At 41.0% G+C, this 26,545-nt stretch overlaps 1 protein-coding gene across 13 annotated transcripts in view; it reads left to right on the forward strand.

Annotated features, from left to right (window-relative positions):
- CHN1 (chimerin 1) overlaps window positions 1-16,862 on the forward strand; it is a 217,828-nt gene extending 200,966 nt beyond the window's left edge. For 10 of the 13 annotated variants that reach the window (XM_081585406.1, XM_081585401.1, XM_081585405.1 and 7 more), the window contains 5 exons: window positions 3,689-3,862; window positions 4,591-4,668; window positions 7,434-7,571; window positions 14,180-14,285; window positions 15,980-16,862. In XM_081585406.1, the coding sequence (XP_081441532.1) occupies window positions 3,689-3,862; window positions 4,591-4,668; window positions 7,434-7,571; window positions 14,180-14,285; window positions 15,980-16,151 (668 nt within the window). In that variant the 3' untranslated portion in view covers window positions 16,152-16,862. The remainder of the gene's footprint in view (window positions 1-3,688; window positions 3,863-4,590; window positions 4,669-7,433; window positions 7,572-14,179; window positions 14,286-15,979) is intronic. The other 3 variants (XM_081585411.1, XM_081585412.1, XM_081585413.1) reach the window with 3 other exon arrangements.
- Window positions 16,863-26,545: the final 9,683 nt, after the last annotated feature.

Consider the following 26,545-nt stretch of genomic DNA (forward strand, 5'->3'; position numbering starts at 1 on the left):
CTGTTTTCCACCCTACTCTGCAGTAACAGGATTGTACTTCTCTCCTGTGAGTCTGTGAGTGGAGCCCTGTCTTCCCCCACCATCCTGCAGGAAGAAGGTGGTACCCTTCGTTGGCTGAGCCTGTGGATGGAACCCTGACTTTCATCCTCACCCTCTAGTAGAAGTAGCACCCATTCAGCCTAAATCTATGGGGAGAGCCCTGTCTCCACCCCTGACCTGCAGTAATGAGGCAGCTGAGACCATGATCAGAACTCGGTCTTTAGTGCCCACCCTGCAGCTCCACGCAGCACAGTACTCCTCCTCGCAGGCATGTAGGCAAACCAAGACTTCATCTCCGCCCTGCAGTAATGACTAGGACCTCTTCCCTGCCCAGAATGTGGGGTAGAGTCCTGCCATTTGAATAACATACAAGTTTGGTGGGCAAAATAGCACTGCAAAGGCATTACAAAGGCTTTGTAAACTAGGTTGACATTTGAAACACAGCCTATATAGTGTGCCAGGATGTGGATTCTAAATCTAAACAGGTTAACTACCTGCTAAAATTGAAGATTTCAATAGGGATCACACAGTCTTATAACACTCAAAATATCTAGGATGCAGTTCAAAATTAAACTTCATTGCCAGCAACCAGGAAAATCTCAACTCAGATGAAAGAAGACAATCAATAGTCACCAATATTGAGATGATATAGATGTTGGAATTATCTGATAAGGAAAACAGCTTTCATAAAAATGTTCCAAGAAGCAATTAGAAAGATTCTTGAAACAAATGAAAAATAGGAAATATCAGAAAGAAATAAAGATACAAGAAAGAATTCAGTGGACGTTTTAGAACTGAGAAATCTATGAACAAAATACCCACAGGATGGGCTCAGTAGTATTGATAGATTGGATATGTCAGAGGCAGGAATCCATGAACCTGAAAATAGATCAGTAAAATTATCCAACTCAAATGAGAGGGGAAAATAGATTTTAAAAAGTGAACTGAGCCTCAAAGACCAGTAGGACAGTAACAAAAGATTGAACATTTGTGTTGTTGGAATCACAGGGAGGATAATAAGTGGGAGGGGTAAAGATATTTGAGAAATCAGTGGCTGCAACTCCCCAAATTTGCTAAAGCAGTCAGAGAAACATGATGTACCTGCTTGGAGGTACTTTTCTGTAAATGAAATATACTAAGAACTATGTAGATGAGGAAGCAGCTATAATCCCAGCATCCAAGTCCTTTTCAGGACCTGGCATTCACATCTGACAAACAGAATTGGCCTAGAGGTCAGCTTAGCTCCTGGTCCTAAGCTGATCGTGACAGTGCCATTCCAGGAACCCTGGGGCACTGCCTAGGAGAGGCCCCTCGTGTTCTTTCCTTCTTCTGAATAACAACAGAGTCATGGTACAGCCTCACATTAACATAGTAATAGAACCTAATAATAGATCCAATATTAATGGATAAATACTATTATTATTCCCATTCTATATAAGTCACAGAAAATTTTCAGTAACTCACTCAAAAGCACACAATTAATAGATCTAGCTCTAAATTATAGAAGCTGTCCAAAACATTAAAATGTTCAGGGGAAATGAGGTCTTTTAAGTGGACATTTTACCACCAATTTGCCTTATGATTGAATCATAAATCTTATTTATATCTAATATAGAATAAAGAGAAATTTAGGGTTTGGGTCCTGGACTCATTTGGACATTATTTGACTATGTAGAACAGTGTTGGGTCATTTCTTCAGATGGCACACTAGAGCTCCTATCCCTAGCAGCCTTTACATACTCAAAGCAGCAGCTGTTGTTCTTTAGTGACGGTAATGTTTGGTGATGGTAATGTTCTTTACCACCATCAGCACTGGCCGTGCCATCTCCAGTGCTGTTCACTTACAGACAGACACCTGCAAAGACCCAGCTCCCCTCTACACCAAACCTGTCTTTTCACTTGGGAGATGCTCAGAACATAGGACTTCCTCCCTAAGAGTCACCATAAGCCTTAAGTTCTTTTGTCAGATTGGCAATGTCTACATATTTGATGAAATAACAATTTCATTTTTAAGCCATGGCTAATTTTCCTTGTCTCTGTTAACTGTTATTGTTGTATATAACTCGATTGCAACTTTACGAAAGGTCATGATGATGATCATCGGTATTTGTCTAACATTTTACAATATGCAAATCACCTTGACTACATTGGCTCCTTAATTCTCATAACAATTCTGTGAGGTGAATGTTATGCTCCCCTTTCTGCCCAAACAGTAAGCAAAACTGAAGCTTACCCGAGGACCACAGACAGTGGTAATGGCATTGTATGGTTTCCAAATCCATTGTGTGCTAAGTCGCTCCAGTCGTGTCTGACTCTTTGCAACCCCATGGATTGCAGCCTGCCAGGCTCCTCAGTTCATGGGATTCTCCAGGCAACAATACTGAAGTGGGTTGCTGTGCCCTCCTTCAGGGGATCTTACCGACCCAGAGATCAAACCTGCGTCTCTTGAATCTCCTGAATTGGCAGGGGGTTCTTTACCACTACTGCTACCTGGGAAGCCCCTAATCCATTAAGACCTGGCTATAAACTGTGTGTACCCCACTTGGATTGGATTTACAAGAGGTCAGTGTCAGGTTTTCATGAGCTTAAAAACAAATGGGTAACGTTTACCAAAAAACCAGAAAGACAAAATTTAGTTAAATTACTCAGGTACAGTCTATGTCTCCTAAGTCTAATTTAGCAGAATGTTTGTATTTCTGTCTGCTTCTTCTAAAATGCCATTGTGCTCTTCTTCTTGAAAATAAAATGTCTCAAAATGTTAACTAGAAAATATTTGGGCTCTGGCATTTTAGAATTTATACCCCAATAAAATGACAAAGCAAAGGAACAACTTTGCAGTAGAGGCAGTATGGTATAGGTGTTAAAATTGTGGACATTACAATCTTTGTAGGCTTGAATCTTGGCTCCACAATATACTAAATGCTGTAGGTAAGTTACTTAACACCTGTGTGCTTGGTTTCATCACATTTATAAAAGAGAAGAATAATAACACCTGTTTTATAGAAATTTGTGAGCTTAAATGAAATGATGTAAAGCACTTGAAATAATGTGCTTGGCATTAGTAAGCTGTTGATGATAGCAGCTATTTATTCTATATTCTATATTCTTTATTCTCTTTATTCTATAGCTATTTTTAGCTATCTAGATGTATTCTGTATCATTATCATATGCATATATTTAAAGAGCTATGAGTATATATAAATATGATCAGCATCATTTTAAGAGGGCCCTTGGATACTCTTTACTTTTGGGGGTTCAATTCCACCTCATATTAGATTTGTTAAAATGCAGTTATATCCCACATTGAATATAATTTTTATATAACTCTAAAGAAATGGATAAATTTTTAATTGGCATAATATTACATTTTGTAGACATTTAATTGAACACTTATTAACTTTGGTCTGGATTGGTATTCTCTTGAGATCATACAGCGAGTAAATGATGGAACATGAGCTGGAATTCTAGTCTTCTAAGTTAAAATCAAAATTTTCCAAAAGAGAGAATGAGAAGAATATACCCCTCACTCTGCTGGCTGAAAGCTAGTCTTTAAACCTAATTCAGGTTGAAGTGTCTTGCCAAAGTAAACACTCCAGAACACTCAAAATTCTGAAAATAATAATGAATTTTTCCTTTTTAAATTCTTTAGATTGTGGTTTGAATGTTCATAAGCAGTGTTCCAAGATGGTCCCAAATGACTGTAAGCCAGACTTGAAACATGTCAAGAAGGTGTACAGTTGTGACCTGACGACGCTCGTGAAAGCCCACATTGCTAAGCGGCCCATGGTGGTGGACATGTGCATCAGGGAGATTGAATCTCGAGGTGAGGCGTTTCCAGCGGGGCTCAGAGCAGTCATAACTCCCTGCACAACCAGGCTTCCTTCTGCAAGCTTAGGGGGAACGATTTCAGAGAGCAATCTGAAAGTCTGAAAGCAGTTAACAAGTAATTAACCAACATGATTTCAAGGTACACTTAACCAGTTATAAGAAATATGCTTAACAATATATTTATGGATGATGCTTCCAGTCTGTAAAACTTGATATGTAGATGCCAGTTCTTTTTTCAGTTTTTATACTTTTCTTAGGTCCAACAAGCAAAGAAATAAATGCTCTGTTTAAAACTATCCTAGGCCAAACAACCAAAAACCAGAACTATGCCCTACTTAGTCTCTGCCACTTTGGAAATAATTGCTACAGGCCTATTAATATAGTTTATCTTAGTCTTCTGTTATGTAATAGAATTTATGGTATAGTAGTAGTGATGAAATTATTTCCCTGAAGACTTAAGGCATTTGATCTAGTTAGACAAAATGATGAGCCAAATTATAGATATTCAGATTACAGTAGGTCAGAATTAAAGAACTGTGAGTAAAACGATTTTAGGAGAAAAATATGAAGAGGTTTCTAAATATATATATTTCTAAACATATATATTTCATCATTCTTCCTGACACATTACTTCCCCAGCCTGAAGTATGAGAAGAAGTTAAAATCTGAGGAAAGGACATCACCCCAAAGAGACTAATTAGCTCCCCTGCTCTATTTTTACAGGTCTTAATTCTGAAGGACTGTACCGAGTCTCAGGATTTAGTGACCTAATTGAAGATGTCAAGATGGCTTTTGACAGAGGTGTGTTTTCCAGCAGGTTCATTAACTTAGGACAATAATACTCTACCCAAAGAGACACAATTTCTTATGTTATTCTTTCCATAGTTTTTCTAAATCACTAATTGTTATGCCAAATAAAATGACTTAGATTATAATTTTTATAATTTCTGTATTAGTTGTAAGTATTAAGCTATTAAATTTCAAGATGAGATGGAAGTGTAAAATTTAACTATAATACAAATATTTGAGTCTCCAAGGCTGGTCCATGTTCACCAAAATATATACAGAGCAATTGAATTTACCAGAAACCATGGAGAAAACAGTGGCGGTGGGTGGGAGAGGAAGGAATCTAAGTCATTACAGAGCTCAGATTTCCCAGGTTTGTGGTGACCGACCTAACTCCGCCTGCTGTGCATGCCTCCCTAGCATCTTGTCATCCAAGTTCAAGCTCATTAATTTTTATATAATAAGAAATTTAGGGTTTTGACCACATGTGCTAATTAGCTTACTTCCTGAAAGCTTTACTTCTGAGTTGATATGATCTATTTGGTAAAAAGGAGAAGCTTTGTGGATTTTCCTGTAAGTGGGCATGCATGCTTAGCACTTACCAGCTAATTGACTGTTGGAATGGTATTACATGGTCAAAGTAGTCTTCTCTCCAGCATTGTTATGCTGAAATATTGTGTTAAATCTACACTATCACAAAACTGCCAAAATATGTGGATTTGAAAGACCAACCGGAAAAAAAAAATTCAAGCTCATGTGTTGGGGCAAGAATCTGAGAGGACCTGAAGACCTTCTGGCATCAGACTCCTCTGTGGGAGGAGGGGCCCAGCCAAAGAAAAGCTCAGTGCAGCTCATTTTCTCTTAACATTTAAATTAAGGTTTTGTTCCCATGGTTCTCCAGTTTGTCTTTGTTTTGAGCACTGGAATAAGTGGTACCAAAGAGCTGTAAGCTTGAATATAGGAAGCAAAAAGAACAGGAGTTGTGATCGTGGAGAGACCGTTTTCTTTGCAAGTGCACACTTCTGGTTCCATCACACTCCTCTCCCATCACAGACCTCTAATAGCCAACAGAAAAGACAAAATAAATGAGATATTATCATCAACACAGTAAGAGGAAATCTAGGTCAGCCCGCATATTTGACAAGATTGAAGAAGACGAGGTGAAGAAATGGCATCGGGAACAACCCTGAATCTACACAAGATTGAATGTTAAGGGCGTTTCTTTTTCTCTGGAGGGTAGCAACTGATCAAGTCCATTCCCAGCCACTAGCCATGGGAGATTTGCCATATAACCCCTCCTTTCTTGCTCCTGCCCAGTTTCCTTATTAACATCTCTCATTCATATAACACAGTCTGTTATAATTGTGAGCCAACATTGATGTCAATACATTATTACTGACTAAAGTCAGTAGTTTAAAGTTCATCTTTATGTTGTACAGTTCTATGGTTTTGGGCAAATGCGTAACGTCACGTATCCACCATTACAGTGTCATACAGAACTTTCACTACTGTAACAATCCTTGCATTCCACCTGTTCTTCTTCCCCTACCTAACCCTGAATGCCGCTGATCTTCTTACTGACTCCATAGCTTTGCCTTTTCCAGATTGTGAAATAGTTGGAATCGTACAGCATGTAACTTTTCCAGACTGGCCTCTGTTACTTGGCAATGTGCATTTAAAGTTCCTCCGTGTCTTTTCATGGCTTGAGAGCTCATTTATTTTTATCACTGAATAATATTGTTTTTGTCTGGGTATACCACAGTTTATCGGTTCACTTATTGAAAGCCACCTTGGTTGCTTCCATGTTTTTGGCAATTGCAAATAGAGCTGCCAGAAACATTTGTGTGCAGGTTTTTGTGTGGACAAAAGTTTTCAGTTCCTTGGGGTAAATACCAAGGAGTATGATGGCTGGATTATGTGGTACGTGTTTGTTTACCTTTGCAAGCACCTGCCTGTTTTCTGAAGTGGCAGCTCCTCTTCGTATTTCTGCCAGCAACCAGAGAGTTCCTGTGGCTCTACATCCTTGCCAGCATTTGGTGGTGTCAGTGTTCTGGGTTCTAGCCATTCTAATAGCTCTGTAGGGAAGAGGCTGCTTTTTCATCCTTAGAAATCTTTCATAAGCCAAATGGAATCAAAGAAATTAGTATAAGATCTAGCTCAGAGTAGAAACTAATTAAATCTTTAGTAGATGAAAATTGAGCTGTTTTAACAAAGTACTAAGTGCAGGGGAGGGCAGAAGGGGTCACCCTGAAGGAAGGCCAGCTTTCCTTAAGAGTGTTAAGGCCCAGCAAGTCTAAAATATTCCTGTGTTTTATAATTTCTTCTCTTGTTATCGCAACACTCTAGAGTTTTGTTTTGCTTTTGCCCTTCTCACTAACTCTCCTACCCCCGGGGTGAATCAAAGGTGGCCTTTTGTTCTGGGTCTTTTGTAAGTTGGGAGGACCTCAGTTGTTATTTTTCACATTCTCTATGTTTATTTTAAAAAGAAAGAAAAAGTTACCCCACAGTATTCCTCTAGGAATTCTCATGAAATTTTAAAATATTTCTGTTAACCTCAGTCATCTCCTACTATCCCCCTCCATCATAAATCGTGGAAGAATAAATAACTTTAGAATAAAAAATTCAGGTTGTCTTCCACAGGAAAAAATATATCAGCACATGAATTTGATGTTTAAAACTGAAGCATTGTGAATCTTTAAAAACAGTGTACAAAAATGTTATTTGTTAAAAGTGCTATGAATCCAGATATTTACTTTTGTTTCTTTTAACATCCTTCAAAGATGGTGAGAAAGCAGATATTTCTGTGAACATGTATGAAGATATCAACATTATCACTGGGGCACTGAAGCTGTACTTCAGGGATTTACCAATTCCACTCATCACGTATGACGCCTACCCTAAGTTTATAGAGTCTGCCAGTAAGTATGAAGGCACATGCTTATAACTTGAAAAATCATCTCTTCTAGGTAATCACATCTCCTGTTTTTTTCCGCTGAGTATCTTGAATGCATTTTATGAAATATTTCTCTCTGGCCTCTCTCCATGGCTAATGTACTCACAAGAATTTTGAACTCTTCTCTAACATAGGTTATTTATGACTTCTACCATCAGAAGCATCTTTGTAATGTGTAACCTTTACTTTCCAAAGTAAGGCTTACACCAGTTCTCCTAGACCTGAACAGTAGTTTTGTAAAGTAAAATAAAAATAATTAGAAAAACAAAATTGAAAAAATACCAACTATATGTTGTTAGATTCAGCATATCCTAAGATTACTCAGTCAGACTGCTACAAAATACAGAAATTCTTACTGTCAGTTTCTGTCCTTATCCTGTGACACGCCAGAAACAGTTTTCAGACTGGCTCAGGTTCATAGATTGTACTTTAAGAAGCTCTGGTTTAGATCAAATGTTAAGAAATAAAAGTCTAAAAAAGTTAACTTTTTAAAAAGTTAAAAACTAAGCTCTAGTTAAGATGAAAATGAGAAAAAGCAAAGGCTCATTTGCCAAATTTTATTTATGGTGCAAAAATCATACCTGTAGTTCACACTGGTTTTTTTTTTTTAAAGAAGGGACTTCTTAACAGATTTTAAGTGTTGGCATTACCTTTTTTTTTTTTTCTGAAAAGATAGGCTATTTCCATCGTTTGCTTCTCTCTCTTAAAAACCATATGTTGTCTTGATCTTTAAATAATAACATCACTTCCTTAGTAACACTCATTTGCTTCTTGATTTTGGAATTTCATGAAGTACAAACTTTCTTTGTTCTAATTTTCAGTTTCTCTTCAGAGCTTGTGTTGAGAATTTTTGTGGTTAGTTCCATGGAGCCCTGATTCCTTGCGGGTCAGTTCAAGCTCTCATGTAGAGAACAGCTCTGAGAATTGCATTGATGTTTTACAAGCATTCATGTTATAAGCCACAAGACTCTATTCAGGATGGGTTCAGGGCAGATCATGAAAATTGTCTGAAGGAGCTTACAGGTTCTTGTTTGGTGGGGCACAGGTTTCCTCCCAGAGAGAGAAATCACATAACCACTATTCTGGAAAGCACCTGACGCACTGTACCATGAAGGGCTGCGCAGACCTCAGTTTACCCCCGTCCCCAGGACAACCTGGGGGCTCCACTGGACGGTGTTTCTGTCCCCATGTGGCTTGGGAGTAAAGCTGAAATGTGATGCCCGTGGCCATCCAGTTAGCAAAGGACAGAGACAGGATTCAAACCCCAGTTCTGAATGCTGCATAACCCCTTTATCTACTTAGAAGAAAAATCTAAGCTCTCCTTATGGATTTTAAGGCCTTTCACCCTCACTCCCAAATTACCTCACTACCTTTCCCCATATCCACCTAAGCTGCTGAGGACAATTTCCTCTCTTTATTATTCTTCCAAAGCTTTTGTCACATTCTTGGGTTTGTGTCTGAAACAGCCCTCCTATTCAGCGAAGTCAGCAAGCTCCCGTATGTCACCCCTCAGAGAGCGCTTGAAAGCACATCGTAAGAAACTTCCCTTAATCAAGGTAGACATTCCAACTCCCTCTAATGTAAGACTGTTTGATGTGTGACACCAAAAACCCTGGCGTAATGTTTACGCACAACATATGTGTTTAATGTACGTGTTTGATACTGGTATCAAAAAGTTTGTGGAACAATGTGTCCTTATAACATGTCTTTCCCGGTAGTAGAATCTGTTTCATTCTTCAGACTCATAGATACAGCCTTTCTCTTTCTGTATTGATAGACAAGGAAAATGAGAGAAGCTAAGATTTATAGAACATGTTCAGTGCCAGAAATGATGCTGGGCACTTTACACCCATGATGCTGTTTTATAAGAAATGAAATGTTAGCTATAATTGTCCATGGTCACATGGCAAGAGGGGGTGGCCCTGGCATTCAAATTCACATCTGTCTAACATCAAAGCCCTGGCCCTCTCCCCTCTGCATGCTGCGTGGCTTCCCTCATGGTACAGGGAACAGAAGGATTAAAAGGAGGAGGAAGACATGAGGGAAGGGGTGGAACCCTTTTCAAACAGAGCACAGAGCTAACTCACCCTTCGCGATGAGCTTTTTTGTATCTCAGCCATTGAAACAACCAGGGACCATGTTCTTCAGGTCTCAGGTATCTCTGACATTTATTAGAAGCTCTTGCCAATAGCAACCACAACACAAAGTCAGAGTTCTTGTTAAAGCTTTCTCCTGCAAAATCTGTTTGAATGCTGCTCTGGCAGCCTTCCCTGGAGAAGCTGCTGGTTGAAAGCTGGAAGGGAGTGGTTGCAGAAAATGAGAAAAGGATTCAAGGATGGACAAGGCCAGGACATCCCAACCAAAGGCTTGAAGAGCTTCATAACCCTTCATTCATAATCCCTTAGAAGCTCTCTTATGAACGAACTTGAAGCTTTGGTCTCCCCAGTGAAGAAATCGGTGCCCTACAAAACAGGCCATGCGCAGTAACCCAGCATGCATCACAGTGAAAAGAGCACTGCCGCAGCTGAGCTCTGGGTCAGGCTGAATGGAGAAACCATCTTCTGGCCAAGGAGTCTAAGAGCTCTTCCCAGAAGATCTCAGAAAAGTTACATGACTCAGTTAGTATGTAACTGTGAGTGAATCAGATAAACTTAGAGAGAAAACCCAGGGTTCTTTGCCCTCAGCAATTTAAAATCTGCTGAAGAGAAATCTGGAAAGAGAGCTTGCTGAGTTTCCCCGTCAGCTGTGCCACTGATTCACCCCTTTTGCTTGCCTAAGTTTTATTCTTCATGGATTTGAATTTCTCTGTGAAGAATCAGATAGTACTTTCACTCAGAGAGCTTGTAACTAGGCCTGATACATGTCCAGAGTGCTCACTTCCTGCCCCCACAACGTCCACACCCACATCCCCACATCCTCCAGACTTCCCGGACCTATCCGCTGCAGGCCACCTTTCTCCCTTAGAGTCCCCTCACTCATAGATGGGCCTCGCTTACAGCCTCATTCCTTCCTGCCAAGGTTATAGTCATGTCTGGTCTTCCCTACTAGACTGTAACTCCCTCAGGTGCAGGGGTCCTCTCCTGTTTATATTACCACAGTGCCCAGTTACATAATGGTTTAGTTGCTAAGTCATGTCCGACTCTTATGACCCTGTGGACTGTGCCCCACCAGGCTCCTCTGTCCATGGAATTTTCCAGGCAAGAAGAATACTGGCGTGGGTTGCCATTTCCTTCTCCAGGGGATCTTCCTGACCCAGGGATCAAACTCAAGTCTCCTGCCTGCATTGCAAGCGATCTCCTCCACTGCAGGCAGATTCTTTACCAACTGAGCCACCAGGGGAGCCCAAAATAATAGTGCTCAAAAACATTTGTTGAATGAGTAAACATAATTTTATACTAAGAACCATAGTATCTTAGCATTTTTGGATAATCTAACTGGACTTCTTTCTCCAACACATTCTTTTTTGTTGTTGTTGTTGTTTGGGGTCTATTTGGTTTTTTCAACTTTTAATTTTGTATTGAGGTATAGCCAATCAACAGTGTTGTGATAATTTCAGGTGAACAGTGAAGGGACTTAGACATACATATAAATGTATCCATTCTCCCCCAAACTCCCCTCCCATCTCGGTTGCCACAGGATACTGAGGAGAATTCCATGTGCTATAGAGTAGGTCCTTGTTGGCTATCCATCTTAAATACAGCAGCGCCAACACATTCATTTCTAAATACCCTGTAACTACAGGAATTACTTCCCTGGTGGCTTAGTGGTAAAGAATCCGCTTGCCAAGCAGGAGACAATTAAACAACAACAATAAACTGTAAGATCACTGCTTCTCCAGGCGGCCTGTCCACTGACAGAGGCGCCAGGAATCTGCCTGCTTTTAACTCCCCACCATGGGCAGTGATCCCAATGTCCCCCCTCCCACATGCAAGTCTCTCATATACTTCAACAACTAATGGTGACCTTCCATCTCTGAGTACATTCTGTATCTGTCTCACTCGTACATTATGCTGTGGTTTTCTTGGGGCTAAAGGTTTGCATTTTCTGAAAAATTGATCATGGGTAAGACTTTAGGAAAAAAAGAGAAATTAATTCTAGAGAAGAATCTTGGTCAATTTAGTATCAGTATACTCAACTGCATTTTGTCCTTTGTTCCCAAATTTATATTTACGGTCTGGCCCTCTCCCTAAACCCCAGATCAGTCCAAAGTCAGCACGTTCACTTTGATATCTGAAAGACATCTTAAAAGTAACTCTCGATCTTTCCCCCAAACCTCATCCACCTGTGATCTTCCCCATCTCAGTTAATTGAGGCTCCACCCTTCCAATTGCCTAAACCCAAATTTTGGCCCATTTTTGATTCTTCTCTTTTTCATACATCCCTCATCAGAAAATCCTCTGGACTCTGCCCTCAAAATGTGCCCAGAATCCAGCAACTTCTTATCACCTTCACTACACCACCTGGTCGTTCCTCACCTGGGTGTGTGTAATTATGACCAGAGCCATCTTTCTGGTTTTCCTCTTGCGCTTCCATAGGCTGTTCCCTACATGGCAGCCAGAGGAGTGATGTGAAAAATGTATGTCAGATCATGACCCTCCCTCATGGAGAACCTTCCCATTTCTCTCTGTAAATGCTGTGCTCTTAAACTAGCCACAGCCCATGCCGTGATGAAGCGCCCTCTTACCTCTCTGACCTCACCCCCTTCTTCTCCCCTCCTTGCTTGGGCTCCTGCAGCCACACTTGGTTCCTCGCTTTTCCTCAAACATTACAGGCACACTGTCCCCTCAGGCCGTTTGCACAGGTGTTTCTTTGCAAGGCTTCCCTCTGCATGCAACCATCTTTACCCAGATCTCCATGGAGTTCATTCCCTTACTCCCTCCAAGTCTATACTCAAGACCTTTTTCTCGTTAAGGCCTATCCTGACCATACCATGTAATACTGCACCCTCTCAGCCCTCCCAGTGTTTCTTATCCTGCTGATTTTTTCCATAGGAGTCATTCTAATCTAGTAAAAACTCTAAGATAGGCTGTTCATTGTTCATCGTCTGTTGCCTCCAGTAAAAAGTAAGCTCTCTGTGAGCAGGGAATTTTGCTTGTTTGCTAGGCCACCAACACTGTCCTTAATTTCACACTCTCAGGATTCTCCTTATAAAGATTAGCTGTAGAAGTTAAAAGGAAACTGTTACTCTTTTTTCAATTTCCAGAATACTGTAGTTTCAAATTAATTAGTCCAATCATAAAAACTATAGCCAAGTAAAAACTAAGTAGTAGTTTTCTATAGTAAATGGAATTTTCTTCTCTTAGTTCTAGAAATTAAATGATTGAATTTCAGTATCTGAGATGTTACGGCTGTTATGAATTGGCACTTTGAACCTTGAAGTCCCAAAGTTCAAAGGCTATGCATTATTTATTATAGCAAAAGGCAAACAACACATCCTTTATTGCTGAGAAATGAACCAAGAACTCTGAGGAAACTTTGGGCAGAAACTAAAATGGCTAAAGTTTCTTTGAATTACAAAACTTCAGTCAGTGTTCACATTCTAAAATTTACCACATCTGCTCTGCCAATCCTAGGAACTTTTCACATTGATCTTGTATTAGTTTTTACCTGACTCCAGTACATTGCCATTGAATTAGTTTTATAAATTAGAAAGAATAGGATTCTTGGGCTTGTGTCTTAAAAGTTACATTCTGGTTAGATGTGGACTTCCAGCATTTCAAGGCTGCTAGAGTTCCCTGGTGGCTCAGAGGGTAAAGTGTCTGCCTGCAATGCAGGAGACTCAGGTTCGATCCCTGGGTTGGGAAGATCCCCTGGAGAAAGAAATGGCAACCCACTCCAGTATTCTTGCCTGGAGAATCCCATGGGCAGAGAAGCTTGGTAGGCTACAGTCCATGGGGTCACAAAGAGTCGGACACGACTGAGTAACTTCACTTAGCCAACATTTAAAGGCAGTTGCCCTGACACCCAACATTTAAAGGTGCCCCATCTTCCTCATGTTTGGGTTGAAGCAGGAATGTGCCATGGTTCTCTTTTTGAGAACACAAAATTCCAAAGATATCTATTGTTTCTGAATATGGAAGTAACTGATGGATTAAATGCACTCTGACCTGAAAGGAATGTGACTTTTTGGCCAACAGAGAACTAAAATACCTAAATGAAGATGCTGAAAGGAGATTTTCAAAATATTTTGAACAGCGCAGCATGGCTTCAGTATGTCTGTAGTACTCAAAGGTGACCTCGTTTGCATATATGTTTCTATCCTTGCATACATGTGTCTGAGTTTTTTAAAGTTACACCCTATACATCCAATATCCCAATTTTCATAGTTAACAGACCCCAGGACCCTCAAGTGAAAACACTGGGTGCCCTTCCCAGAAGTCCAAGGAAATGGACTTGCCACATGGACACTACCTTTTGGAAGTCTGAGACTTGAACCTTAAAAATTATTTTCCAAAGCCATGGGCAGTGACCTTGTCAGTTTCAGAAGATCACCACAAGAATAGAATTAAATGAGCTATTTGTACCAGTTGTCTGTTAAAGTTTCTCTCCTTGGTATTCATCTTGCTGTTACAGAAATTATGGATCCTGATGAGCAATTAGAAACCCTTCACGAAGCACTGAAACTGCTGCCGCCTGCTCACTGCGAAACCCTCCGGTACCTCATGGCGCATCTGAAGAGGCAAGTTTCCAACTTGGAATATACTTGTACCACATCCAGATGTTAAGAATCAAATGAAAGCAAGGTTAAAGAGAGGTCAGGTGATCTGTCGAAGAATGAATAAATGCATAGCTATCTCGTCTCCTGGTGTGAAATCACACATGTTGAGAAAGAAGGCTAAAAATATTCTGTACTATAATACGGTATGCAGACTTGATTCTTTCATAAATAGATTTGCAGTTCCAGTATATGTTTGCAGACATGTTAGAAATACCAATATTCTGCCAAGGACATGCATTAATTTTTCTGGAAAGGGAAAAGGTTGCAGCTATATAAAGACACTAGCATTAATATAATAAAGCAAGAATGAAGCAACTTGCAAGAAAGCTCACTTTTCTTATGTCTTGCTCCAAAATAGGCACTTCAGACTTACTATTTTAGATTATTGAATTAATATTGCCAACACTGAAACCTATAAAAAGTGATGGAGTAAAGAAAGGGGTAAAGAGAGGAATGGAAAATAAAATATTTCAATTACTTCTGGTTTAATGTTTTAAAGTAATGGATGGTGAGGTAGCTTTATTTCCCTGCTCAGTCATCCTCCATCTCTCCCAGTTGAAGCAAAGTTTCCAAAATTATATGACCAAATTTTAGTGGTTTTAGGGCTCCCAGATGTAAGACCAGTCAGAAGCAAACAAAAAAACTCAGCAGAACTTGACATCTACTTTGTACGCCTTTGCTGCTGCTGCTAAGTCGCTTCAGTCATGTCCAACTCTGTGTGACCCCATAGACGGCAGCCCACCAGGCTCCGCCATCCCTGGGATTCTCCAGGCAAGGATACTGGAGTGGATTGCCATTTCCTTCTCCAGTGCATGAAAGGGAAAAGTGAAAGTGAAGTTGCTCAGTTGTGTCTGACTCTTAGTGACCCCATAGACGGCAGCCCACCAGGCTCCTCCGTCCATGGGATTTTCCAGGCAAGAGTACTGGAGTGGGGTGCCATTGCCTTCATCTTGTACGCCTTTAGGTCCAAGTTATCCAAAAGTGAATATTTAACTCATGGTGCTTTCAAAGACTTTACATGTTCTCCATCCTTAGAAGCACTATAAGTTAACACTTTTAATGTGCTTATAACTTCACTTATAAGTTCAAGTTTGCTGCATATGTAGATGCAGTTAAGAACTCCACACTAAAACAAAGGAATAACTCTCAAATTATCGTCTCTGTGCCTTTGCTATAGCAATAAAAATCATAAAAATACTTAACACTCCCTGATGAGGTTGCTTACCCTGAGCCGTTTCCTATTAATATCACTACCACTCTCCCCCTAGATACTCAATAAACTATTCAGCTTGCAAAAACACTCTACAGGAAACAAGATCTCACCAAAGTGGAGGGAGAGCTGATGGAGTAATCAAGGTGACCCAGCCCCTTCCCTGCAGCTCTGGGCCATGGCAGGAGAATCCACAAATAGAATAGAACCCACTCAGGCCAGCACATCAACTCTAGCTTCAGCTCCAGTGGTCACCAGAAGTTTAAATTATTCCCATCATTTACTTTAAGGAGAGTCAGTACTTTGAAGATGAGAAATAACCTAGCAGAAGGGTTGATCAGTGGACACAACCCACTTTGAATCTTGTTTTTGTTTAAGCGCTCCAGCATGACAAAGACCCCCATGCCCTTCATGAAGTCATCCTCCCTTTCTTGTATTTTTTCAGAGTCACCCTCCACGAAAAGGAGAATCTGATGAATGCAGAGAACCTTGGGATTGTTTTCGGCCCGACACTCATGAGATCTCCAGAACTAGATGCCATGGCTGCCCTGAACGACATACGATATCAGAGACTGGTGGTGGAGCTGCTTATCAAAAATGAAGACATTTTATTTTAAATTTTTAGTTTGAAGGAAAAATGTTTTACAGATGAAGGAATGTTTTATAGTAATTTAATTGGCTCTTATAGCTGAATTATTTCTTGGTTAGAAGTTTGGGCATATAACCAGATTGAAATGAAGGAACTTCCCATTGTTTTCATAGCACTGCTCAGCTGTCCTTGTAAAACAGTGAACACACGCTTTCCAGTTCTAGTAATCCTGGGTGTTTATCATGTTCAGAGAAACTCAAGCTATTGCATGATTAGCCCCCTGTTTGGCAAGGGAACCCCATACAAAGGAGACATCAAGCCTGCACCACCCCTTCATCCTGGGTCGCCTGTGGTTGTAATTCAGCATGTTTCGCAGAGTAAATCTGTCATGACTTTGCTTTTGGGTCCTATGTCATTGATTTCTGATGCTTCTATAAACATGCACACAAATGGAGAAAACAGTACCTCTGGCTGCTGCATTGCCATAGAGTATAACATATGCCTACTTTTCTGGTTTCTCTTAGTTCTTCTCTAACATAGTACTTTCTTTCCAGCAAAAGCAAAATGTGTTTTCAGATTTGTTACTTTAGTAAATTATCTCTACCAATAAAAAAAGTACAACACAGAGCATTTTGTTAAATTATTATTGGTTTTCAGTTGTAATTTTGTGTTTTTATCTGGCATGCATTTATTAATTTATTAAATTTGGCTTTTAGAAATAAAAAATATTGATAGCTTACTGTTTTCTCATGACTGAGAGTATGTGGGAAAATGTGTTTGACCATTTATTTAATACTGAGTATTCCTTGCCACCTCTTTTGTTTACCGTTGAAAGTTTTGCATTGAATGCTCCTTAAAAAAATAATTTAAAACTGCTTAGAAATAGAATACCCACTCATGGATTTATTTCTCTTCTTGCATACTCTGGCAGAAATCTAGAATATTTTCTCAACTTTTTGGGGGAGTGGGGAGGGCAGGAAAATGCTGACTTTCTAAACACTTGGTTTGTCAGCAGTGCATGATGTTGACATGCTGTTGAGCTGACATGACCTGAGATGAGTCTCAGGTAGCAACCTGACAATGGGGAACGGGTGTTCTGCACCACACAGCACTGGGAAACCCTGGCAACAGGCCTGATGCTGTCACTAGACACTCACGTGCCTTTGAGCAAATGACCTTCCAGATTCTGTTTCCCCGTCTGTCAAATGAGCGCCCTTCCAGAACTGAAGCTCTGTCCTTCTTTAAAAACCGAAAAAGTAATACAAGACACATTTCCATTTTTGCCATTTCAATCTGTAATGCTTTCAAGACTATCTCAATGATAATGGGAACTGACAGAAGTATGTTGTTTTCCATATTTTTACCCTTAGGCTATAGTAGGAAGTTGATCATATGTTTTATTAATGTTCATGCTCAGCAAAGTGTAGTTACGCAGTCCTTCACAACTGTCTCAACCACAGTCACCCGTGAAAAATGTCACTGCACTAAGCAGCATGGGATCCATAGGTTAATAAAGTTCAGAGATTAGTTTTCTATAACATAGATGCTTTCTTTAAAATGGAGGTCACTGCAAGGCACTAAACACTAAGGTGATGCTTTTGACTTATGAAACACATTTGTCAGAGAAATCTGATGTCTGACTGTCCCAGGGTTAGGTACATCTGAACTGCCGCTACATAGTAGGGACTGAAGTTCATGTTGTAAAGTCCTTTTAAAGGAGACTTCAGTTGTAAAGAAATATGCCATATTAGAATATAATCACCCTATTTTTTCCCTGAAAGTAACAGATATGATTGATTTTAGAGCAGGCACTTCCTGGAATTAGAGGTGGATCTGGACCAGGAGCAGTGCCTAATCACAGTAAATATGAAGCAGATGTTCAGATAAAGGTGTGAGTATGTCTGCAGACAAGGTTACTGTTTACCAGGTTTATGAACAGTGCATGTTTTGAAGTAGATGGATGTGTGGTTCCTTCCCCCAGGATGTGCAGATACACATCACAGCCATGTCATCTGTGAGTACCCTTGTACCATCGGGTGACACTTCTTGAACTGAAGGAGCAAATCTCAGTCACTTAGGGAGGCTCTTACTCAATAATTCATCAGAGTCTTTTATATATGTCTTTCTAAAACTACTTGGAGATTTTTTTAAAGCATGACCGTCTATAAAAAGAGGCAGTGGCTTCAATTTCCATCCCATTGGGAGTGGGAGGAGAGACCAGTGAACCTCTCCACCATCTCCCACGGATTGGGCAGTACCACAGATACTCTGCCCTGAGCATAAAGCCCAGTTCTTCTCAATTTTCTATACATAGTTTTAAAGAAATTATTGAGAAATGAAAGATTTTCCCTTCTCTACATTTTTTGTTAGTTTTAAATGCCAGTTAGTTATACCAATCGGTCAGAGGAGGTAGTTCTTCACTGAATTGAGATGAAAAATTGTGTCCCTAAGTGGAAGAATGGATATATGTCAGAATGTTTCTGGTTATCTAATGAGCTCAACTAGAAAGCCTCTGAATAAATCAGCTTCAGAGCTCCAACACTGTTCATTTTTAACAAAATATTTTAGAGTTTCTAGTCCCAAAGCTGATTATGTATTACTGGTAAATGCACTTACAGAGCCAAAAGTGTTTTTTATTTAATGCACAATGGAAAAGCAGGATATCCAAACTCTTCCCAACTATATGCTTTAGTCATCGGGAGGGTAGCTTCTTATGGAACTCTAAGTGTCTTGTTGACTTGGCTGTAGCAAGTCTGTATAACATTCACGTCTGTCTCCTAGTGTTAGTGAGAGGCTTTCCTCTTATGAATGGAAGTAATCATGCTCTCTACGTACATCATTACCACACGTCACACCTCCACTGGACACTGGGAAGCTCTGACCCTTGATTGCCAAGCGTTGTGGGGAGTGGGGGGTAGAGAAGGCTGAGAGGAGTATAGGACTGTCTGGGTTCAGTCAGCATCTCGTTTTTAGCAATCTAGTTTCCACTTGCATTGTCTCAACAAGCAAAGCCCAGACCTGCATCCCCTGGTACATCTGCACTTACTCCACACCTAGTTCCCGCCTGCTCCCTCCCCACGGGCCATGCACTGTGCTAGCCTGGGAACAAGATTAGCTCCAGTTCTCAAGGAATTTACCAGATCACCCTGGCTTAGGGAGATTTGAATCCTGCTCTTTTCCTGTCTTATTTCCTATGGGCCTCAGTCCTGGCTGCCTGTCCCTGTGGTGAGGGTGTGTTCTCTGGAAGGGGACAGCGGAGCACGAAGAGGCCCCGTCATGCCATCCTCTGCCGTGGAGTCACTGGCCCCTGATTTCCCAACATCTCATGAGGCTCAGGGATGATGGAATTGGTCAGTCTACTGCAGCCAAGTGCACTTTTAGCTCATTTTGGCCAATTCCACACATAGTTGGCGGTCTTGCTGGAAAAAGATCTCAACCTGACAGCTCGAAGTCGCACCATTTATCTAAAACAGACTGTGACAGCCTGCACATTTCCCTAATAGTAATGAAGGTGGGGGCGGGGGGGAATGAGGTTGTTTTCTCTAGATTTTGTACAGTCAAGGACTTAGATGATAACTGCTACACCAGATCTTATTTAAGACCAATTAGCAATTTTATTAATAAACATTGTATTAGTAACATTACAGATTCAAACATCTGTTGGTTTCCACACATTCTTCTACCTTATCAAAGTCATTTGGGCCTCTCAGCAAATACTTAAATAACGTTTAATGTAAAATTATTTCACTAGTCCTGCGTATCACACAAGCATCTCACGTCAATTGATATTTCAGGTATTGAAACCAAAACTCAAGACAGAGCTAAGCTAATATCAACACATAGTGTAAGGAAACCCCTGATTTATGAGATTTTGTTCTCTGCTGAAGAGATAATATTTTAATATGGTCAGTAATAGCATATTTCACAATGTAAATGTTTTCTGTTATTGCTTATTCCAAGGATAGCACAAAACAAAAAGTATAAGCATGTTGCTGACCTAGTTTTTGGAGCTCTGAAAGTGTCAGGGGGGATATTGTTCCGATGCAGTCATGATTAATTGTAGCAGGTAACGTCAGCATGCGAAGCTAGATACATTTCTAGTTCTGAAACATAAGTATTTATCTGCCCATGTCATGGTGGTAATACAGAAAACAGAGGAGGTAATGTTTAGAGATTAAAATGACTCACTGAAGAAAATTAGCAAGAGGGGCCTTTCAGAGATAAAATGTTGTAAACCTGGAATATTTGAGAAAACATAAAAATCTTTTGGTTTTCATTATGTGGATCTCAGACCAGTGAGTCTTCTCTGATGTGTCTATGGGTAAAATGTGGGCACAGACTGGGGCTTGTCTGTGCCAAAAATCAAGGCCCGGCCTGCTATGTGGATGCCTTTCTGTAGGAATGAACATTACCCTAAGGCAGTTTTTATTCTTACCAAAGAAAATTGTAATTTTGAGGAATAACTTGCTCAAGTTTTGTTTTTTTGTAATTGTATACAAACTATATGAGAGAGGAGATGGGCATACAAAGGTTAAGTTCAACTACATCAGTGCCAGCTCTGTCCCAGGATTCCAGGAACACTGATATCCAAAACATAAAGCATGGAGGTGGAGGGAGTAAAAATGTAGAGCTTTAGAATGTGCTCAAACTTGTACTCATCTTAAAATAGACTGTTACAAATATAAGTTGTTTTATGTAAGCTTCATGGTAACTACAGAGCAAAAACCTGCAGTAAATACACAAAAGAGAAAGAGAAAGGAATCTAAGCATACCACTGCAGAAAATCATCAAATCACAAAAGAACAGAACCAGAGTAGAAGAACAGGAACTACAAAACAGCCAGAAAACAATTACTAATAACAAAATGGCAATAAGTACACAATTATCAATAATTACTTCAAATATAAATGGACTAACTCCTCCAATCAAAAGACATAAAGTGGCCAAATGAATAAAAAATACAAGACCCATCTATATGCTGCCTACAAGTGACTCATATCAGAAGTAAGGACACACATAGGCTGAAAGTGAGGAGATGGAAAAAGATATTTCATGCAAATAGAAACCAAAAGAAAGCTGGGATAGCTATACTTATATCAGACAAAATAAGACATAGACTATAATAAGAGACAAAGAAAGCCATTACATAACAGTAAAGAGGTCAGTCTAACAAGAGCTTATAACATTTATAAATATTTATGTTCCTAATCTAAAAACACCTAAATATAAAAGCAAATATTAACCGACCTGAAAGGAGAAGAGCAATGCAATAATAGGAAGGGACTTTAACTCATCCATGGATAGACTCCAGACAAAATCAATAAGGAAACATGGGCCTTAAATGACAGGTTAGGCCAAACTGATTTAACAGACATGTCTAGAACATTCCACCCAAAAGTAGCAGAATACGTATTCTTCTCAAGCACACATGAAACAGTCTTCAGGATAGATCATGTTAAGCCACAACACAAGTCAACATGTTTAAGAAAACTGAAATCGTATCAAGCATCTTTCCTGGTATAAAACTAGAAATCAATTATAAGAATAAAACAGGAAAATTCACAAATGTGTGGAGACTAAACAACATGCCACTGAGCAATCAATGGGTCAAAGGGGAAATCAAAAAAGAAATGACAAAATAACTTGAGAAAGACAAAAATGGAAATACAACATACCAGAATTAATGGGGTGCACCAAGATTCCAGGAAGACAAGAGGCTATTGCTCAGCACCAGGAGATGGCATTAAACATGTGGCCATAAATGTAAGCGCTCCAGGCCCTCAGCCCATTAGTGGCCTGCTTCTCTGATTCTGCTCTGCCTTAGCCCAGCACAGTGGTTTTCAAACCTTAGCCTCTTTCACAGTCACCCAGGAGAACTTGATTAAGACCTTACTGCCCGAGGTTCTGAATTAGGAGATGTGGGTGGGGCCCCCAAATTTGTATTTCTAACAAGCCCCCAGGTGATACTGATGCTGCTGGTCCCAGGATCACACTCTGAGAACCACTTACTGTGTTTCTCAGCCCTGGCTACTCATTATCACCTGAGGCCCTTCTGCAGGCCAATTAAATGAAAGCTCTGTGCACAAGTGCTGGGCAGACAGCTCCTTGGGTGACTGTAATGTGTCCCTGGTGTGCACACTGTTGCATTTCCTATTGGTATGTTAAAATGTGCCCAGGATTTGTTTTAATCAGATGTAAGACATCCAGACATGGAAAGGACGACCCCTAGAAACAGGAGCCAAGCAGGGCCACATGGGGATGGACCAGGGTCAGTCAGGAGCAGAAGGGAACCAAGCGGAGCATGGCCCAGAGCCTTTATTGGGAAGGAGTGGATGAGGCAGGGTAGGTTCCCTGAGTTGGTTTAGGTTGGATAGTTTCAATAATTTCAATGAGCTTTGGGCTACAGGAGTAGTCCCTCATTGTCCAGGACCCAACACTGAGGTGACTTAAGGCCAGGGGTATGTGGGCTTAGTCTGTGAGAGTTTAATAAAGGAGATAGTTGGGGATGTGGGCTCTGGATTGGTTGGTTTCTATATCAGACATCTCATAAGAGTCCTTTGCAATCTCTTCGTAGTTGTTCAGTTGCTAAGTCATGTCCAACTCTTTGCAACCCCATAGGCTGTAACGCTGCACACTCCTCTGTCCTCCACTATCTCCTGGAGTTTGCTCAGATTTATGCCCATTGAGTTGGTGATGCTATCTAACCATCTCATCCTCTGCCACCCCCTGCTTCCATAGTGGCTCAGTGGTAAAGAATCCACCTGCTGAGCAGCAGGCACAGGTTCAATCCTTGGGTTGGGAAGATCCCCTGGAGAAGGAAATGGCAACCCATTCAGTATTCTTGCCTGAGAAATCCCATGGACAGAGCAGCCTGGTGGGGCTACAGTCCATGGGGTCACAAAAGAGTCGGACACTTCTTAGCGACAGACTATTTTTGCAACCTCTAGGAGTTAGCTAACCCTACGAGGGGCAGTCTATCCAGGAAGAAGGCCTCAAATGCTTGAACATCAAGAATACAGAAAATAAGAAAGTACAGTCTGTACAGTCGGCTACATGTGCTTCCTGTCAGTGTCTCATCTCCTACCTAAGTCTGATTCTGTCCTCAATACTTTTCTTTCTTATTCAATTTTCATTCAAAATCCCATTTCGTAACCTAACTTAGATATTAAGTCAGAAGATGGGTTCTAACAGGAAACAGCATGTTAAATCACTTCAGGAAGGATTCCACATTTCCCAGATCACATTTAATGAGAGTAACTTTCCACAAAATGTAAGAAATGTGAATTATTCTGACAATTACAACCACCTGCACCAACCTCACGCAACTAGAAGGCCGAACAGCTGAGGCCATTTCTGTTAACATTATTTAGCTCTTTGTTTCAAGAGACCTTTCCTGAGGACGATAAGACTTTGCTTCAGGAAGTGAAGTCGCTCAGTTGTGTCTGACTCTTTGCGACCCCAAGGACTGTAGCCTACCACACTCCTCTGACCATGGGATTTTCCAGGCAAGAGTACTGGAGTGGGTTGCCATTTCCGTCTCCATCAGGAAATTCCTGCAGATCACTTAACCTGAGATAATGGACACCTCACCTGGGCAAACAGCTTGCTTATCAAACCACAGCCTACCTCTCAAGATCCTTGCTATATTCACCAGTCTTAAACAACTCTATTTCCCCACCTTGATTCCATCCATCACGTGTTCAGTCTTGTCTGACTCTTTGTGACCCTATGGACTGTAGCCCACCAGGCTCCTCTGTCCATGGGATTTTCCGGGCAAGAATACTGAAGCGGGTTGCCATTTCCTCCTTCAGGGTTAGAGATCCCCACCTTGAAAGATACATCTTAAACACTTGAGCCCAGGCCCCTGAAACCCTGCAAAGCCCCCCTCTGACATACCCCTTCTGCAACACTGCTTGGCCACTGTATTATTCTGCTCACTACGTTCAGTTCCAGCTACCTTAGTTTTGCTTTATTAGCAGACAGTCTGATAACACACTGGGAAGCAAAGGGTTCTAGAATCAAAAAAATTTGGGCAATACTATACAGTTGACCCTTGAACCACAGGGATCTGGATGGCACAGCTCCACTTATGCGTGGATTTTTTTCCCAATAAATATGTACTATAGGATTCACAGTTGGTTGAATTCACAGAAGCAGAACCATGAAAATGGAAGAACCACAGATATAGCCACCTATGAGTTACACTGTATAGAGGGTTGGTGCCCCCAATTTCTGCTTTACTCAAGGATTAACTGTTCAAGCGTCAATGCCACCTATATTAAGATTGCAATCATGTTAGCATAATAAGTCTGAAAAATTCTGCATTTAAAAAAAACTTGAGACTTCCCTGGGGGTCCAGTGGCTAAGACTCTGCTCCCAATGCAGAGGGCTTGGGTTCAGTCCCTGGTCAGGGAACTAGATCCCACATGTGACAACTAAGAGTCACATACCACAACTAAAAAAGATCCCACATGAAGCAACTAAGACAGCCAAATAAATAAATAGATATCTTGTAAAAACCAAAAAAAACAAAGAGAACTGGCAACTTGTACATGGGAGTATTGTTTTTCTGCAAACTTACTAACTTCTCTAAGAATATTTTTCCCCCTTAACATCAGTTTTCAAAACACTGATTTAGGTAGTCATGAGTGATTGGAGGGAAATTAAGACCTACTAGGCATGTAGGTCTGGCTTTCCTGGTAGCTCTGCTGGTAAAGAATCCATCTGCAATGCAGGCGACCCTCGATTCCTGGGTCAGGAAGATCCCCTGGAGGAGGGCACAGCAACCCACTCTGTATTCTTGCCTGGAAAATCCCCATGGACAGAGGAGCCTAGGGGGCTACAGTCCATGGGGTCGCAAAGAGTCGGACATGACTGAGTGACTAAGCAAAGCACAGGCATGTAACATATAACCCTGACATCCTAAAGCTACTGGTGAGGGAGCTGACACCAGGCTTCCCCACTTGGGAGAGTCCCCACACATCATCAACACCTCTGGGCTGGGCTGGCTGTGGGTGAGAGGAGTTTGCACATTATAAATGGTTTCTACCTGACTAGTGAGGGAGGGATCACCAACATCCACCAGTCTGTCTCCAGAGGCCCATGCCCTAAGGCTTGTGAGCAAGGCAAGCATCTACTTTGTCAGAGAAGGAGGAACCAGGATGCCTCCTGGCTCTGGATTTCTAAAGCCACTTGACTTTGTACCGTGCTTTGCGCTTTGTGCATGATGAGCCTCAGAGAGTGCTCACCAGGTAACAATTCCTGTTCTTGGTGGCACTGCTGAAAGATCAAAGCAGCTCCCCACCTGGTCCCTCCGCCTCCTCCTCAGAGGTGGGAGGAGAAATCAGTCAGGGCAGTTCACGTCCCCACTGTTTCCACCCTGGAAACACCAGAGATGTAGGAGGAGAAATGAATACATTATCAGAGAATTCTGGGATCCAATGCATTGTCTGTGAAACAAGTGGCCAAGCCAAAAAGAATGATGGCCTCACAAAATCGAGGTTATTCCAGTTACCAATGAGCATTTCTGCCACTGTGTTCCATGATATGTCCTCATTAAAAATTAATCACCATTAATATTAATTACAGTGATTAAAAGGAAACATCTGTGAAGACAGACTTGAATCCTTATAGCTCTGGCTGGGTGTAGCAAGATAAAACAGCTGCCAAAGGGAAGAAGCTTTATCATGTCAAGAGAGAGAGAAAGGGAGGGGAAAAGTGCTTGAGGTAGGTAGTGAGCCTGGGTTCCTGGAGACATTGAGCCCCTCTCTGCCTCTTTTCCTCTCTCTCTTTCCTCTCCCACCCCTCCCCTCCATGCTTTCTTCTTTGTCTTGCTGTTAAGCTTCCATTTAATAGCTTTCTATCTACAAAGGAAAGCCAGAGCTTTTTTTTCTGCAAAATCACATACTTTTCCCTTATAGGTTATTACAAAATACTGAGTATAGTTGCTCATGCTATACAGTAGGTCCTTATCGGTTATCTATTTTATATATAGTAGTTTATGTTAATACAGCAAAGTGATTCAGTTATACATTTCTTTTCAGATTCTCATTCTGCAAAATCCATACCACTCCATGTCGACTGAGGTGAATATGGATTATACCAAAGGCTGTTTTTTCTTGCCTATACCCCATGAACCACTGTTCTTTCCTCTTTTTCCAACTCTGGGGGGCAAGGGGCCGGGAAGCAAAGGGTTTGGTCCCTCTGATGGAGAACTAGAAACACTGCACAAGGAATACCTGCCAAGTGCCCGCCTCCAGAGTGGGTGTTGAGAAGCCTCAGGGAAGGCCCAGCAGAGGACTAGCCCAGCCCAGCTTTAGCCAGTTTGTGTTAGTCCCTCAGTCCTGTCCAACTCTTTGCAGCCCCATGGACTATAGCCTGCCAGGCTCCTCTGTCCATAGAATTCTCCAGGCAAGAATACTG

The sequence above is a fragment of the Giraffa tippelskirchi genome, chromosome 3, assembly GCF_054371585.1.
Source record: "Giraffa tippelskirchi isolate mGirTip1 chromosome 3, T2T-mGirTip1v1.2.pri, whole genome shotgun sequence".
Lineage (NCBI taxonomy): Eukaryota > Metazoa > Chordata > Mammalia > Artiodactyla > Giraffidae > Giraffa > Giraffa tippelskirchi.